The 16,231-nt window shown below is 43.2% G+C and overlaps 1 protein-coding gene across 20 annotated transcripts in view; it reads right to left on the bottom strand.

The window, feature by feature from the left end:
- LOC110524815 (discs large homolog 1-like protein) overlaps positions 1-16,231 on the bottom strand; it is a 299,597-nt gene that overhangs the window by 266,114 nt on the left and 17,252 nt on the right. For all 20 annotated transcript variants that reach the window (XM_036978809.2, XM_090236279.1, XM_090236284.1 and 17 more), the window contains exon 3: positions 4,695-4,870. In XM_036978809.2, the coding sequence (XP_036834704.2) occupies positions 4,695-4,870 (176 nt within the window). The remainder of the gene's footprint in view (positions 1-4,694; positions 4,871-16,231) is intronic.

Genomic DNA, 16,231 nt, shown 5'->3' with positions numbered 1-16,231 from the left:
TGGCTCCCTCCACCCTCCCTCACTAGCAACGCTAACACAACAGCCGCAGAAAGCAAACGGGGACAAAAACTGACTAACACTGATAGATGATGGAAAAGCAGAACTCATTTGCAGCAAGTGTGGCGACCCCTTCTTCTTAACTACAAGTAAGAGATGTGCTAGGTAATGACACATTTAAAAACATGTCCAGTTATCAGAGGCACTAAGTCTGGTGTAGGCCTAGGTAAGAGTGGACGAATGGGACAATGACATTTCGGGGACCGAGACCAGGAGTGAAATGGTACCAGGAGTATATGGAATCTACCAGAAATCAGAGCCCGGTGAGTGACTGGATGACATCATGCCATGAGGCAGATACAGTGAGTTCGGAAAGTATTCAGACCCCTTGACTTTTTCCATATTTTCCTTACGTTACAGCCTTCTTATAAAATGTATCCGTTTCCCCTCTCATCAATCTACACACAATACCCCATAATGACAAAGCAAAAACAGTTTTTTTAGACATTTCACTGCACCGTTGGCAGTGATTACAGCCTTAAGTATTTTGGGGTATGACGCTACAAGACTCCTGTTCCAACCTCTCTGGGTATATAACAGTCTCCTGCTCCAACCTCTCTAACCTCTCTGTGTATGTAACGCTCCTCTCAAGCTCTGTCAGGTTGGATGGGAAGCATCACTGCACAGCTATTTTCAGGTCTCTCTAGAGATGTTCGATCGGGTTCAAGTCCAGGCTCTGGCTGGGCAACTCAAGGGCATTCAGAGACATGTCATGTGCCTTTTACTGAGGAGTGGCTTCCGTCTGGCAACTCTACCATAAAGACCTGATTGGTGGAGTGCTGCAGTGACGGGAGAACCTTCCAGAAGGACACCCATCTCCACAGTGGAACTCTGGAGCTCTGTCAGAGTGATCATCGGGTTCTTGGTCACCTCCCTGATCAAGGCCCTTCTCCCCCATTTACTCAGTTTGGCAGGGCTGCCAGCTCTAGGAAGAGTCTTGTTGGTTCCAAACTACTTCAATTTAAGAGTGATGGAGGCCACTGTGTTCTTGGGGACCTTCAGAAATGTTTTGGTACCCTTCCCCAGATCTGTGCCTTGACACAATCCTGTCTCAGAGCTCTACAGACAATTCCTTCAACCTCATGGCTTGATTTTTGCTCTGACATGCACGGTCATCAACTGTGGGACATATAGACAGGTGTGTGCCTTTCCAAATCATGTCCAATCAATTGAATTCATCACAGGTGGGACTCCAATCATGTTGTAGAAACACTCAAGGGTGATCAATGGAAACAGGACGCACCTGAGATCAATTTCGAGTCTCATAGCAAAGGGTCTGAATACATACATAAATAAGGTATATGCGTTTTGTTATTTTAATACATTTGCAAACATTAAAAAAACAACTTATTTTTGCTTTGTCATTATGGGGTATTGTAGTGTAGTGTGATGTGGATTTAAAAAAAACATTTATTCAATTTTAGAATAATTCTGTGGATGTGGAAAAAGGGAAGGGGTCTGAATAGTTTCTGATTGACCTGTAGATAGGCATGGAGTGACAGAACAGAACACACCTCGTCTAAACAGAGTACTTACGTGCCTGAACTCGGCAGAAAAAGATTTTCCTAGCACAAGGAGTATTTCTGTTAGGAGGGGAGAGTCCTACCAAGGCCAGGTTATTGACAGGGAGGAGGGGAGAGAGAGACAATCAATTCATTTCAACAAAGACGTTGCCATGAAAAGATATCCTTTAAAACATAGCTTAAACTTTAACTAAAATAAGGTCTTACAGAGAAATATTACCCACAACTTGAACAATTAAACAGGGACATTGCAAAATCAAATATGAGAATATGGACTATTACCAAGCTGACATGGGTGGTGACTGCAAATCACTTTCAGACTCAGTACCTTGAAGGCTCCAGCATATATTGCTAAAATAAAATATCAATGAATAGAAAGCAGCAACACAGAACAAACTCACTGGCTGATATCAGGCATGAACACACAATTACATTTCTTTCAAGCGGCTTAATAGTTGTGCCTAACTATTGTGATGCCACACGAAGATGAACAGATATAACCACAAAGTCTAATATCAGGGTGCTATATCTATGGCTATAACCCCCCCATTTTCTCTCTCTCAATACAAAAAGGTTCATTATTAAAGGACAACGGTAACACTTCCTGAGAATTCAAGATGAGATAACGAGAGGACGGGACACCTCTCAGAAGGAAGCGTCCGATGTCTCTTTCACAGATAATTTGGTATGATTGACAGAGAGACCTACAGAGACAGGACAGGAATGCATAGCCTCTGTATGGTAGAAACCATAGAAATAGAATCCATAGAACAGGCCTCAACGATGTCACCTCTTGGTCGACTGAGAATTGTCTTGTTCTTTCAACCCATCAATTGGTTGACATTTTTAAAACAATGATTTTTCCATATATAGACACGCGTTTGAATAAAATCAACTATATGCACTGAGCTTGTCTGAGGCTTTAAGCACACCGTTTGAAATCGTAATTATGGTACAAAAATGACTCAAGAGGGAGCCAGAGATCTAGATAACAATTCTAAATTTGAAAAACTGTTCCCGACCCAACCCTCCTCTTCACAGATTCTGCCATTATGCTCCTGAAGTAGCCTGTAATAGGCTACACCAGGGGTCGGCAACCGTTGTCATGTGAAGTGCCAATTTACCTTCCTATTTCTACCGATCTGCATGCCAGTTATGATTTTCATATGCATAGTTTAGTGGAACAGCTTAATTTAAATAATAACGTATTTATGTCCCATTGCCAATTAGGTAAAAAAAATGGCCTACATAAAGCCAATAAATAAAAACATTGCAGGTAGAAAATATACAGATACAAAATAAATATCCTACAAATCACACTGGCTACACACGGAGGTTTGTTTGTCATGTTCTTTTAATTGCATTAATCTTCCTACTCCGCCTGTCAACAATGAACTTGCAACATTGTATTAAGTCAACTATCAACTGGGTCCAGCCCACACTAGCAAACTTGCAACATTGTATTCATTATTCTGGGCCTTCAGTTTTTGGTTTCCAGCACCAGTGAGCTCCTGACAGACACAGCTTTATTTGCGCAAGGGATAAGAAGTAATCAGGTATTTTATGACGTTTCCACTGGATCAGAGCATTACATTTTTCTCGCCGAGGCTCGGTGGTTATTGAAAGGGAGAGAGCTGGAAAGATGTTTCAGATATATTGAGGGAACTATTGTCATTCTCAATGGATGTAAAAACAGACTTTGTTTACTTGCTGTTTGAGGTGAATAAAAAAATCACTCAGAAGCTTCACAGCTCATTAGTGGCGGTGAGACAATCAGAAAGACTATCAGACAATTAATCAATTGACAAAACTCGTAAAATGTAATGAACCAAATGCTACATTCTCACAAATGTAGCATAGTGAGCTCAAACAAAGTGTTCACATGGACAATGAGAACGGTAAACAATTGTAATAATGATATATCGAATGCATTAACAGAAATTAACGTAACCAAACAAACAGTGTAGATTAGAAATGATGGGAATGGACGGTAAACATACTACTGGTGATATAAGTAATAGGTAAGTGATAGACCCTAACAATCAAAGAGAGATGTGCCTTGGCCATTTTAGTCACACTCTCCTTATTGAATCAACATTTCAAATTATACCCAAGACACATTATTCTTCACATACTGTAGGCTGTGGAATACTCTCACAGTCCAAAGCGGTAGCCATTTATCGAAAACAAATACAATTTCACTTATTTTTATACTTTTTTTGGGGGGGGGCACGCCAAGGCAAATACCTCGTTCTAGTGGAATGGGCCTTACGTTGCCGAAGCCTGTCTTAGAGTGATGGACTGTACCATCCCCGCCGCAGCAACGGATTAGTCCACTCCGACAGGCGGGAATCAGACAGTCGTCTCGTGTGCCATAAAAAAATAAATATATAATACTTGTGACCGCTCGATAAAAAAATTAAACGCTGTCGATCAACAGCCAATGACCAAACAATCCACCAGCCGACTAAACGAGGTCAGGCCTAGTGGACAGGCAGCCATTGGGTATCCATGAGTTTGCCAGTCACATTGCCTTTCTATGGATTCCATTTCTATGGTAGAACCACAGTATGGGTGTAGTAGATGGAGGACCAGGAGGGGGCAGAGGACCAGGAGGGGGCAAAGGACCAGGAGGGGGCAAAGGACCAGGAGGGGGCAGAGGACCAGGAGGGGGCAGAGGACCAGCAGGGGGCAGAGGACCAGCAGGGGGCAGAGGACCAGGAGGGGGCAGAGGACCAGGAGGGGCGTATGCTCCACATCATCTCATCTCAAAGACAGCCAGCAGTACTGTAGCCACACTACTGTGGTGTACATTAATTATACAGGAGGATCAGCATTTTCTCACACACACACACTCAAGACTAAAACCTAAGCCTAAACACGCAAAGTGCAATGTATGGTAACTGGGCACACAGCCAGAAACATAGAGCATGGGAACAGTGAACGGGTTGCCAGTTGCCACAGCAAGCCTATAGGAACAGTGAGCAGCAGCCTGGCTTTATATCACATCCGTTCTAGTGGAGTGGGTTGCCAGATTTGGGCAAAATATAAACAGGGCTTTTACCAAACAAGGTGCAAATAAGTACTTATCACAATGCTATAAAGTTTGCTTACCTCTATGCTGGACGTAAGGCTGCTGGGCAGGGTGTCAGAGGTGACAGCTGTAGAGGGGGAGGGAAGGCTGGAGAAGTCCCACAGGGTGACAGGGGGAGCTGGGGGCTCTGCAGGCTTGACTGGCTCTACAGATGTCTGGCCTTCCTGTAAGGTCACTTCATAAAACTCCTGGATATCTGGAGGAGTAGGGAGGAGAAGGAGGAAATGGAGAGTGGGGAATCTGTTAGCACTGGATTTTGTGGTTCTTGGAAAAACACAAATCAGAATACTTCAACTGGCATATTATGTCTCTGGTTTCAGCATTTACATACACTAAGGTTGGAGACATTAAAACTAGTTTTTCAAACCACTCAAACAAACTATAGTTTTGGCAAGTCGGTTAGGACATCTACTTTGTGCATGACAAGTTATTTTTCCAACAATTATTTCACTGTATCACAATTCCAGTGGGTCAGAAGTTTACATACACTAAGGTTGGAGACATTAAAACTCGTTTTTCAAACCACTCAAAACAAACTATAGTTTTGGCAAGTCGGTTAGGACATCTACATCTACTACAATTATTTCACTGTATCACAATTCCAGTGGGTCAGAAGTTTACATACACTAATTTGACTGTGCCTTTATACAGCTTGGAAAATTCCAGAAAATAGAAATCAAAAGTGCAAATCAATCCCAGAACAACAGCAAAGGACCTTGTGAAGATGCTGGAGGAAACGGGTACAAAAGTATGTATATCCACAGCCCTATATCGACATAACCTGAAAGGCCGCTCAGCCAGGAAGAAGCCCCAGATCCAAAACCACCATAGAAAAGCCAGACTACGGTTTGGAACTGCACATGGGGACAAAGATCGTACTTTTGGGAAAAATTTCCTCTGGTCTGATGAAACAAAAATAGAACTGTTTGGCCATAATGACCACCATTATGTTTGGAGGAAAAAGGGAGAGGCTTGCAAGCAAAAGAACACCATCCTAACCCTGAAGCCCGGGGGTGGCAGCATCATGTTGTGTGGGTGCTTTGCTGCAGGAGGGACTGGTGCACTTCAAAAAATAGATGGCATCATGAGGAAACATAATTATGTGGATATATTGAAGCAACATCTCAGGAAGTTAAAGCTTAGTCGCAAATGGGTCTTCCAAATGGACAATGACCCCAAGCATACTTCCAAAGTTGAGGCAAAATAGCATAAGGACAACAAAGTCAAGGTATTGGAGTGGCCAGCACAAAGCCCTGACCTCCATCCTATAGAATATTTGTGGGCATAACTGAAAAAGCATGTGTGAACAAAGAGGCCTACAAACCTGACTCAGTTACACCAGCTCTGTCAGGAGGAACGGGCCAAAATTCACCCAACTTATTGTGGGAAGCTTGTGGAAGGCTACCCGAAACGTTTGACCCCAAGTTAAACAATTTAAAGGTAATGCTACTAAATACTAATTGAGTGTATTTAAGTAGCTTCTGACCCACTGGGAATGTGATGAAAGAAATAAAAAGGTGAAATAATCATTCTCTCTACTATTATTGACATTTCACATTCTTAAAATAAAGTGGTGATCCTAACTGACCTAAAACAGGGAATTTTTACTGTGATTAAATGTCAGGTATTGTGAAAAACTGAGTTTAAATGTATTTGGCTAAGGTGTATGTAAACTTCCGACTTACACTTACTTACAGTTGGTCTCAGCATGTTAGCAAGTGTACAGTTGAAGTCTACATACAAGTTTACATACACCTACACCTCTCAAATGGCACTGAGGCACTGAGGTTGAAGGTAGGGGCCTTGAAATACATCCACAGGTACACCTCTCAAATGGCACTGAGGCACTGAGGTTGAAGGTAGGCCTTGAAATACATCCACAGGTACACCTCTCAAATGGCACTGAGGCACTGAGGTTGAAGGTAGGCCTTGAAATACATCCACAGGTACACCACTCAAATGATGTCAATCAGCCTATCAGAAGCTTCTAAAGCCATGGCATCATTTTTTGGAATTTTTCAAGCTGTTTAAAAGGCACAGTCAACTTTCTGACCCACTGGAATTGTGATACAGTGAATTATAAATCGGTCTGTCATAATAATAATTAACCATTTGTAGTAGTGGTTCTTGGAACACACACACACACACACACACGTACGTACGTATAGAGTAACAGTCCTAGTCAGGCATATGATGTATCTGAGCTATGTACAGTAGCATGTTACATGAGTAAGGGCTGATGACACTAGTTCAGAGAACCAGTAGTGTAAAGGCCAAGCCTAGCTATCCCTGTGAGCCGTGTCAGATCTTTATGCTCTTCATTCCCATTCAATATGACCTTAACTTTAAGGACATAACAGCTAAGAGATTTCAAATAGACCTACGACTTGAACCCATGAATTACATGGCAAAAATGGCAAAAACTATCAGCGAGACCTCTCTCAACTAAATCGTAAAAAGAATGTGGCCAAATCAGCTACCTCTATTTGAAATATTTAAAAGTATTTTCAAATAACTTCCTATAAATAAACAAAACAATTGTCAAATACTTACAGTACCAGTCTAAAGTTTGGACACACCTACTCATTCAAGGGGTTTTCTTTATTTTGACTATGTTCTATATTGCAGCGAAGAGGCGACCCCGGGATGCTGGCCGTCTAGGCAGAGTTGCAAAGAAAAAGCCATATCTCAGACTGGCCAATAAAAAGAACTGGACATAGGTACTCTGCCTAGAAGACCAGCATCCCGGAGTCGCCTCTTCACTGTTGACATTGAGACTGCTGTTTTGTGGGTACTGTTTAATGAAGCTGCCAGTTGAATACTTGTGAGGCGTCCATTTCTCAAACTAGGCACTCTAATGTACTTGTCCTCTTGGTCAGTTGTGCACCGGGGCCTCCCACTCCTCTTTCTATTCTGGTTAGAGCCAGTTTGCGCTGTTCTGTGAAAGGAGTAGTACACAGCGTTGTACGAGATCTTCAGTTTCTTGGCAATTTCTCCCATGCAATAGCCTTCGTTTCTCAGAACAAGAATAGACTGACGAGTTTCAGAAGAAAGGACTTTGTTTCTGGCCATTTTGAGCCTGTAAATCGACACACAAATGCTGATTCTCCAGATACTCAACTAGTCTAAAGAAGGCCAGTTTTATTGCTTCTTTAATCAGGACAACAGTTTTCAGCTGTGCTAACATAATTGCAAAAGGGATTTCTAATGATCAATTAGCCTTTTAAAATGATAAACTTGGATTAGCTAACACAACGCGCCATTGGAACACAGGACTTGCTGATAATGGGCCTCTGTACACCTATGTAGATATTCCATTAAAAATATATATATATTTTTTTTTAAATCAGCTACAATAGTCATTTACAACATTAACAATGTCTACTCTGTATTTCTGATCTATTTGATGTTATTCAATGAACAAAAAAAAAGTGATTTTCTTAAAAATAAAAATAAAAAATACAATTTTAAGTGACCTCTAACTTTTGAACGATAGTGTACATTTTATATTTGAGATTCTTCAAAGCAGGCACTCTTTGCCTTGATGACAGCTTTGCACACTCTTGGCATTCTCTCAACCAGCTTCATGAGGTAGTCACCTGGAAAGCATTTCAATTAACAGGTGTGCCTTGTTAAAAGTTAATTTGTGGAATTTCTGTCCTTCTTAATGCATGAGCCAATCAGCTGTGTTGTAACAAGGTAGGGGTGGTATACAGAAGATAGGGCTTAAGGGCGCTGTACTGCAGCGCCAGCTGTGCCACCACAGACCCTGGGTTCGCGCCCAGGCTCTGTCGCAACTGGCCGCGACCGGGAGGTCCGTGGGGCGACGCACAATTGGCCTAGCGTCGTCCGGGTTAAAGAGGGCTTGGCCGGTAGGGATATCCTTGTCTCATCGCGCAGCAGCGACTTCTGTTGTGGGCCGGGCGCAGTGCACGCTAACCAAGGTTGCCAGGTGCACGGTGTTTCCTCCGACACATTGGTGCGGCTGGCTTCCGGGTTGGATGCGCGCTGTGTTAAGAAGCAGTGCGGCTTGGTTGGAGGACGCATGACTTGTAACCATCGTCTCTTCCGAGCCCATACGGGAGTTGTAGCGATGAAACAAGATAGTAGCTACCAAAAACAATTGGATACCACGAAATTGGGGAGAAAAGGGGTAAAAATTCAACAACAAAAATTTTTTTGCAATGTGTTCCCCTGGTGCCGATGACGTGGATGTCGATTAAGGCAGCCTCCCGCACCTCTCTGATACAGAGGGGTTGGGTTAAATGCGGAAGACACATTTCAGTTGAACGACTGACTAGGTATCACCTTTTCCCAATGTACTCATTAGCATTAACACGGAACAAAAATATAAACGCAACATGTAAAGTGTTGGTCCGATGTTTCATGAGCTGAAATATAAGATCACAGAAATGTTCCATGCGCACAAAAAGCTTATTTATCTAAATGTTTGTGCACAAATTTGTTTACATGCCTGTTTGTGAGCATTTCTTCTTTGCCAAGATAATCCATCCATCTGACAGGTGTGGCATACCAAGAAGCTGATTAAACAGCATGATCATTACACAGGTGAACCTTGTGCTGGGGGCATTAAAAGAATTTGGCAGTATGTCCAACAGCCCTCACAACCGCAGACCACGTGTAATGGTGTTGTGTGGGTGAGCAGGTTGCTGATGTCAACGTTGTGAACAGAGTGCCCCATGGTGGCGGTGGGATTATGGAATGGGCTGGCATAAACTACGGACAACGAACACAACTGCATTTTATTGATAGCAATTTGAATGCACAGAAATAAAGTGACGAGATCCTGAGGCCCATTTTTTGTTAAAGCCATCTGTGACCAACAGATACACATCTGTTTATCAAATGATTGCCTCGCCTGGTTTACCAACTACTTCTCTGATAGAGTATACACCATTCTGTATACTTCTGGCCCCTCCTTGGACACGGTGTTAACTAACCTCCAGACGAGCTTCAATTGGCATTTCACTAGGGAGCTTGGCTTGGCTAACTGCTCGATAAACACGGTACATGTGTCAGTTTTACAGACGTGCAAACAGGACTGGTAGGGATTCAGAAGCGAATCACCAGCGACTACACTAGCGTATGGTACTGGGTTGGTGTAACTGATTGATGATTACTACAGAAGTTCTGTGTTGCCATGCCGATGTAGAGGAAGTCACTGTGAGGTCAGGCTACAGAACTTCACACCACTTGAACAGGAGAAGAGAAAAATAACATCCTCATGCTGACTAAGCTAAAATATCTCGTAAAAAGGAAAAGAAGAAGCAGATCTCGATGAAAGGGAACACGTTTTCACATTATCTTGCATTTTGTGGGAACTAAATACAAACAGGCCTATCAAGAAACAGTTTTTAGTCAAGTCTGCAGATGTTGGCTACAACCGTTTTGAGAATACAAACAAATGTCATGGTGGAGCATTCGATGCCGACATGGATGATCGTTTACCTGAATTTGTAGTGTACATCAACACCATCATCACAGAAACCCTAGACCCACTCCAATTCACATACCGCCCCAACAGATGACAATCTCTATTGCACTCCATAATGCCCTTTCCCACTTGGACAAAAAGGAACACCTATGTGAGAATGCTGTTCATTGACTACAGCTCAGCGTTCAACACCATAGTGAAGAGCTTTGAGTGCACTAAGCTAAGGACCCTGGGCCTAAACATCTCCCTCTGCAACTGGATCCTGAGCTTCCTGACGGGCTGCCCCCAGGTGGTAAGCGTAGGTAACAACACATCTGGCAACCTCATCCTCAACACACGCCCTCGGGGTGCGTGCTTAGTCCCCTCCTGTACTCCCTGTTCACCCCCGACTGAGTGGCCAAGCATGACTCCGACACTATCATTAAGTCTGCAGACAACAACTGTGGTAGGCCTGGTCCCCGACAACAATGAGACCACCTATAGGGAGGAGGTCAGAGACCTGGCATTGTGGTGCCAGGACAACAACCTCTCCATCAACGTGATCAAGACAAAGGAGATGTGGATCTCTACAGATCGGTGTCCCACCCTCGGGACGGTTGAGCTAATGTGATTAGCATGAGGCTGTATGTAACAAGAACATTTCCCAGGACATAGACATGTCGGATGTTGGCAGAAAGCTTAAATTCCTGTTAATCTAACGGCACTGTCCAATATACAGTAGTTATTACAGTGAAAGAATACCATGCTATTGTTTGAGGAGAGTGCACAGTTATGAACTTGAAAAGTTATTAATAAACCAATTAGGCCCATTCGGGCAGTCTTGATACAACATTTTGAACAGACATGCAATGGTTCATTGGATCAGTCTAAAACGTTGCACATACACTGCTGCCATCTAGTGGCCAAAATCTAAATTGCGCCTGGGCTGGAATAATACATTAGGGTCTTTCTCTTGCATTTCAAAGATGGTACAAAACAAATACAAAGAAAACAGTTGGATTTTTCTTTGTATTATCTTTTACCAGCTCTAATGTGTTATATTCTCCTACATTCATTTCCACAAACTTCAAAGTGTTTCCTTTCAAATGATATCAAGAACATGCATATCCTTGCTTCAGGTCCTGAGCTACAGGCAGTTAGATTTGGGCATGTCATTTTAGGTGAAAATTGGGGGAAAAGGGGGTGGATCCTTTAGAGGTTTTTGACAGCTTCTACCCCCAAGCCATAAGACTGCTGAACAGCTAATCAAATGGCCACCGGACTATTTCATTGACCCCAGCTCCCATTCTTTTTCTTCCATTTACACTGCTGCTACTTGTTGTTTATTATCTATGCATAGTCACTTTCCCCCGACCTACATGTACAAATTACCTCAATTACCTCGACTAACCTGTACCCCCACACTGACTCGGTACCAGTACCCCCTGTATATAGCCTCAATATTGTTACTTTGGATTATTTCTTTACTTTATTTAGTAAATATTTTCTTAAAAACGCCATTGTTGGTTAAGGGCTTGTAAGTAAGACGGTCTACTACACCTGTTTATTCGGCACATGTGACATGGATGGTTGTTTGCAGGGCCTGGCAGAGCATAGACCAGGTAAATGGAGGGTTGTTTACAGGGCCTGGCAGAGCATAGACCAGGTAAATGGAGGGTTGTTTGCAGGGCCTGGCAGAGCCTAGACCAGGTAAATAGAGGGTTGTTTGCAGGGCCTGGCAGAGCCTAGACCAGAGGGTTGTTTGCAGGGCCTGGCAGAGCATAGACCAGGTAAATACAGGGTTGTTTACAGGGCCTGGCAGAGCATAGACCAGGTAAATAGAGGGTTGTTTACAGGGCCTGGCAGAGCATAGACCAGGTAAATAGAGGATTGTTTACAGGGCCTGGCAGAGCCTAGACCAGGTAAATGGAGGGTTGTTTGCAGGGCCTGGCAGAGCCTAGACCAGGTAAATAGAGGGTTGTTTACAGGGCCTGGCAGAGCCTAGACCAGGTAAATAGAGGGTTGTTTGCAGGGCCTGGCAGAGCATAGACCAGGTAAATGGAGGGTTGTTTACAGGGCCTGACAGAGCCTAGACCAGGTAAATAGAGGGTTGTTTGCAGGGCCTGGCAGAGCCTAGACCAGGTAAATAGAGGGTTGTTTACAGGGCCTGGCAGAGCCTAGACCAGGTAAATGGAGGGTTGTTTGCAGGGCCTGGCAGAGCCTAGACCAGGTAAATAGAGGGTTGTTTACAGGGCCTGGCAGAGCCTAGACCAGGTAAATAGAGGGTTGTTTGCAGGGCCTGGCAGAGCATAGACCAGGTAAATGGAGGGTTGTTTACAGGGCCTGGCAGAGCATAGACCAGGTAAATGGAGGGTGGTTTGCAGGGCCTGGCAGAGCCTAGACCAGGTAAATCAAATCAAATCCCAGAACAACAGCAAAGGACCTTGTGAAGATGCTGGAGGAAACGGGTACAAAAGTATGTATATCCACAGCCCTATATCGACATAACCTGAAAGGCCGCTCAGCCAGGAAGAAGCCCCAGATCCAAAACCACCATAGAAAAGCCAGACTACGGTTTGGAACTGCACATGGGGACAAAGATCGTACTTTTGGGAAAAATTTCCTCTGGTCTGATGAAACAAAAATAGAACTGTTTGGCCATAATGACCACCATTATGTTTGGAGGAAAAAGGGAGAGGCTTGCAAGCAAAAGAACACCATCCTAACCCTGAAGCCCGGGGGTGGCAGCATCATGTTGTGTGGGTGCTTTGCTGCAGGAGGGACTGGTGCACTTCAAAAAATAGATGGCATCATGAGGAAACATAATTATGTGGATATATTGAAGCAACATCTCAGGAAGTTAAAGCTTAGTCGCAAATGGGTCTTCCAAATGGACAATGACCCCAAGCATACTTCCAAAGTTGAGGCAAAATAGCATAAGGACAACAAAGTCAAGGTATTGGAGTGGCCAGCACAAAGCCCTGACCTCCATCCTATAGAATATTTGTGGGCATAACTGAAAAAGCATGTGTGAACAAAGAGGCCTACAAACCTGACTCAGTTACACCAGCTCTGTCAGGAGGAACGGGCCAAAATTCACCCAACTTATTGTGGGAAGCTTGTGGAAGGCTACCCGAAACGTTTGACCCCAAGTTAAACAATTTAAAGGTAATGCTACTAAATACTAATTGAGTGTATTTAAGTAGCTTCTGACCCACTGGGAATGTGATGAAAGAAATAAAAAGGTGAAATAATCATTCTCTCTACTATTATTGACATTTCACATTCTTAAAATAAAGTGGTGATCCTAACTGACCTAAAACAGGGAATTTTTACTGGGATTAAATGTCAGGTATTGTGAAAAACTGAGTTTAAATGTATTTGGCTAAGGTGTATGTAAACTTCCGACTTACACTTACTTACAGTTGGTCTCAGCATGTTAGCAAGTGTACAGTTGAAGTCTACATACAAGTTTACATACACCTACACCTCTCAAATGGCACTGAGGCACTGAGGTTGAAGGTAGGGGCCTTGAAATACATCCACAGGTACACCTCTCAAATGGCACTGAGGCACTGAGGTTGAAGGTAGGCCTTGAAATACATCCACAGGTACACCACTCAAATGATGTCAATTAGCCTATCAGAAGCTTCTAAAGCCATGGCATCATTTTTTGGAATTTTTCAAGCTGTTTAAAAGGCACAGTCAACTTTCTGACCCACTGGAATTGTGATACAGTGAATTATAAATCGGTCTGTCATAATAATAATTAACCATTTGTAGTAGTGGTTCTTGGAACACACACACACACACACACACGTACGTACGTATAGAGTAACAGTCCTAGTCAGGCATATGATGTATCTGAGCTATGTACAGTAGCATGTTACATGAGTAAGGGCTGATGACACTAGTTCAGAGAACCAGTAGTGTAAAGGCCAAGCCTAGCTATCCCTGTGAGCCGTGTCAGATCTTTATGCTCTTCATTCCCATTCAATATGACCTTAACTTTAAGGACATAACAGCTAAGAGATTTCAAATAGACCTACGACTTGAACCCATGAATTACATGGCAAAAATGGCAAAAACTATCAGCGAGACCTCTCTCAACTAAATCGTAAAAAGAATGTGGCCAAATCAGCTACCTCTATTTGAAATATTTAAAAGTATTTTCAAATAACTTCCTATAAATAAACAAAACAATTGTCAAATACTTACAGTACCAGTCTAAAGTTTGGACACACCTACTCATTCAAGGGGTTTTCTTTATTTTGACTATGTTCTATATTGCAGCGAAGAGGCGACTCCGGGATGCTGGCCTTCTAGGCAGAGTTGCAAAGAAAAAGCCATATCTCAGACTGGCCAATAAAAAGAACTAGACATAGGTACTCTGCCTAGAAGACCAGCATCCCGGAGTCGCCTCTTCACTGTTGACATTGAGACTGCAGTTTTGTGGGTACTGTTTAATGAAGCTGCCAGTTGAATACTTGTGAGGCGTCCATTTCTCAAACTAGGCACTCTAATGTACTTGTCCTCTTGGTCAGTTGTGCACCGGGGCCTCCCACTCCTCTTTCTATTCTGGTTAGAGCCAGTTTGCGCTGTTCTGTGAAAGGAGTAGTACACAGCATTGTACGAGATCTTCAGTTTCTTGGCAATTTCTCCCATGCAATAGCCTTCGTTTCTCAGAACAAGAATAGACTGACGAGTTTCAGAAGAAAGGACTTCGTTTCTGGCCATTTTGAGCCTGTAAATCGACGCACAAATGCTGATGCTCCAGATACTCAACTAGTCTAAAGAAGGCCAGTTTTATTGCTTCTTTAATCAGGACAACAGTTTTCAGCTGTGCTAACATAATTGCAAAAAGGATTTCTAATGATCAATTAGCCTTTTAAAATGATAAACTTGGATTAGCTAACACAACGCGCCATTGGAACACAGGACTTGCTGATAATGGACCTCTGTACACCTATGTAGATATTCCATTAAAAATATATATATATCTTTTTTTAAATCAGCTACAATAGTCATTTACAACATTAACAATGTCTACTCTGTATTTCTGATCAATTTGATGTTATTCAATGAACAAAAAAAAAAGTGCTTTTCTTAAAAATAAAAATAAAATGACAAGATGACAGCTTTGCACACTCTTGGCATTCTCTCAACCAGCGTCATGAGGTAGTCACCTGGAAAGCATTTCAATTAACAGGTGTGCCTTGTTAAAAGTTAATTTGTGGAATTTCTGTCCTTCTTAATGCATGAGCCAATCAGCTGTGTTGTAACAAGGTAGGGGTGGTATACAGAAGATAGGGCTTAAGGGCGCTGTACTGCAGCGCCAGCTGTGCCACCACAGACCCTGGGTTCGCGCCCAGGCTCTGTCGCAACTGGCCGCGACCGGGAGGTCCGTGGGGCGACGCACAATTGGCCTAGCGTCGTCCGGGTTAAAGAGGGCTTGGCCGGTAGAGATATCCTTGTCTCATCGCGCAGCAGCGACTTCTGTGGTGGGCCGGGCGCAGTGCACGCTAACCAAGGTTGCCAGGTGCACGGTGTTTCCTCCGACACATTGGTGCGGCTGGCTTCCGGGTTGGATGCGCGCTGTGTTAAGAAGCAGTGCGGCTTGGTTGGAGGACGCATGACTTGTAACCTTCGTCTCTTCCGAGCCCATACGGGAGTTGTAGCGATGAAACAAGATAGTAGCTACCAAAAACAATTGGATACCACGAAATTGGGGAGAAAAGGGGTAAAAATTCAACAACAAAAAAATGTTTGCAATGTGTTCCCCTGGTGCCGATGACGTGGATGTCGATTAAGGCAGCCTCCCGCACCTCTCTGATACAGAGGGGTTGGGTTAAATGCGGAAGACACATTTCAGTTGAACGACTGACTAGGTATCACCTTTTCCCAATGTACTCATTAGCATTAACACGGAACAAAAATATAAACGCAACATGTAAAGTGTTGGTCCGATGTTTCATGAGCTGAAATATAAGATCACAGAAATGTTCCATACGCACAAAAAGCTTATTTATCTAAGTGTTTGTGCACAAATTTGTTTACATGCCTGTTTGTGAGCATTTCTTCTTTGCCAAGATAATCCATCCATCTGACAGGAGTGGCACACCA

The sequence above is a fragment of the Oncorhynchus mykiss genome, chromosome 5 (genome assembly GCF_057628025.1).
Source record: "Oncorhynchus mykiss isolate SJ-2025 chromosome 5, ASM5762802v1, whole genome shotgun sequence".
Taxonomy (NCBI): domain Eukaryota; kingdom Metazoa; phylum Chordata; class Actinopteri; order Salmoniformes; family Salmonidae; genus Oncorhynchus; species Oncorhynchus mykiss.
This window is presented reverse-complemented; position numbering and strand designations above follow the sequence as displayed.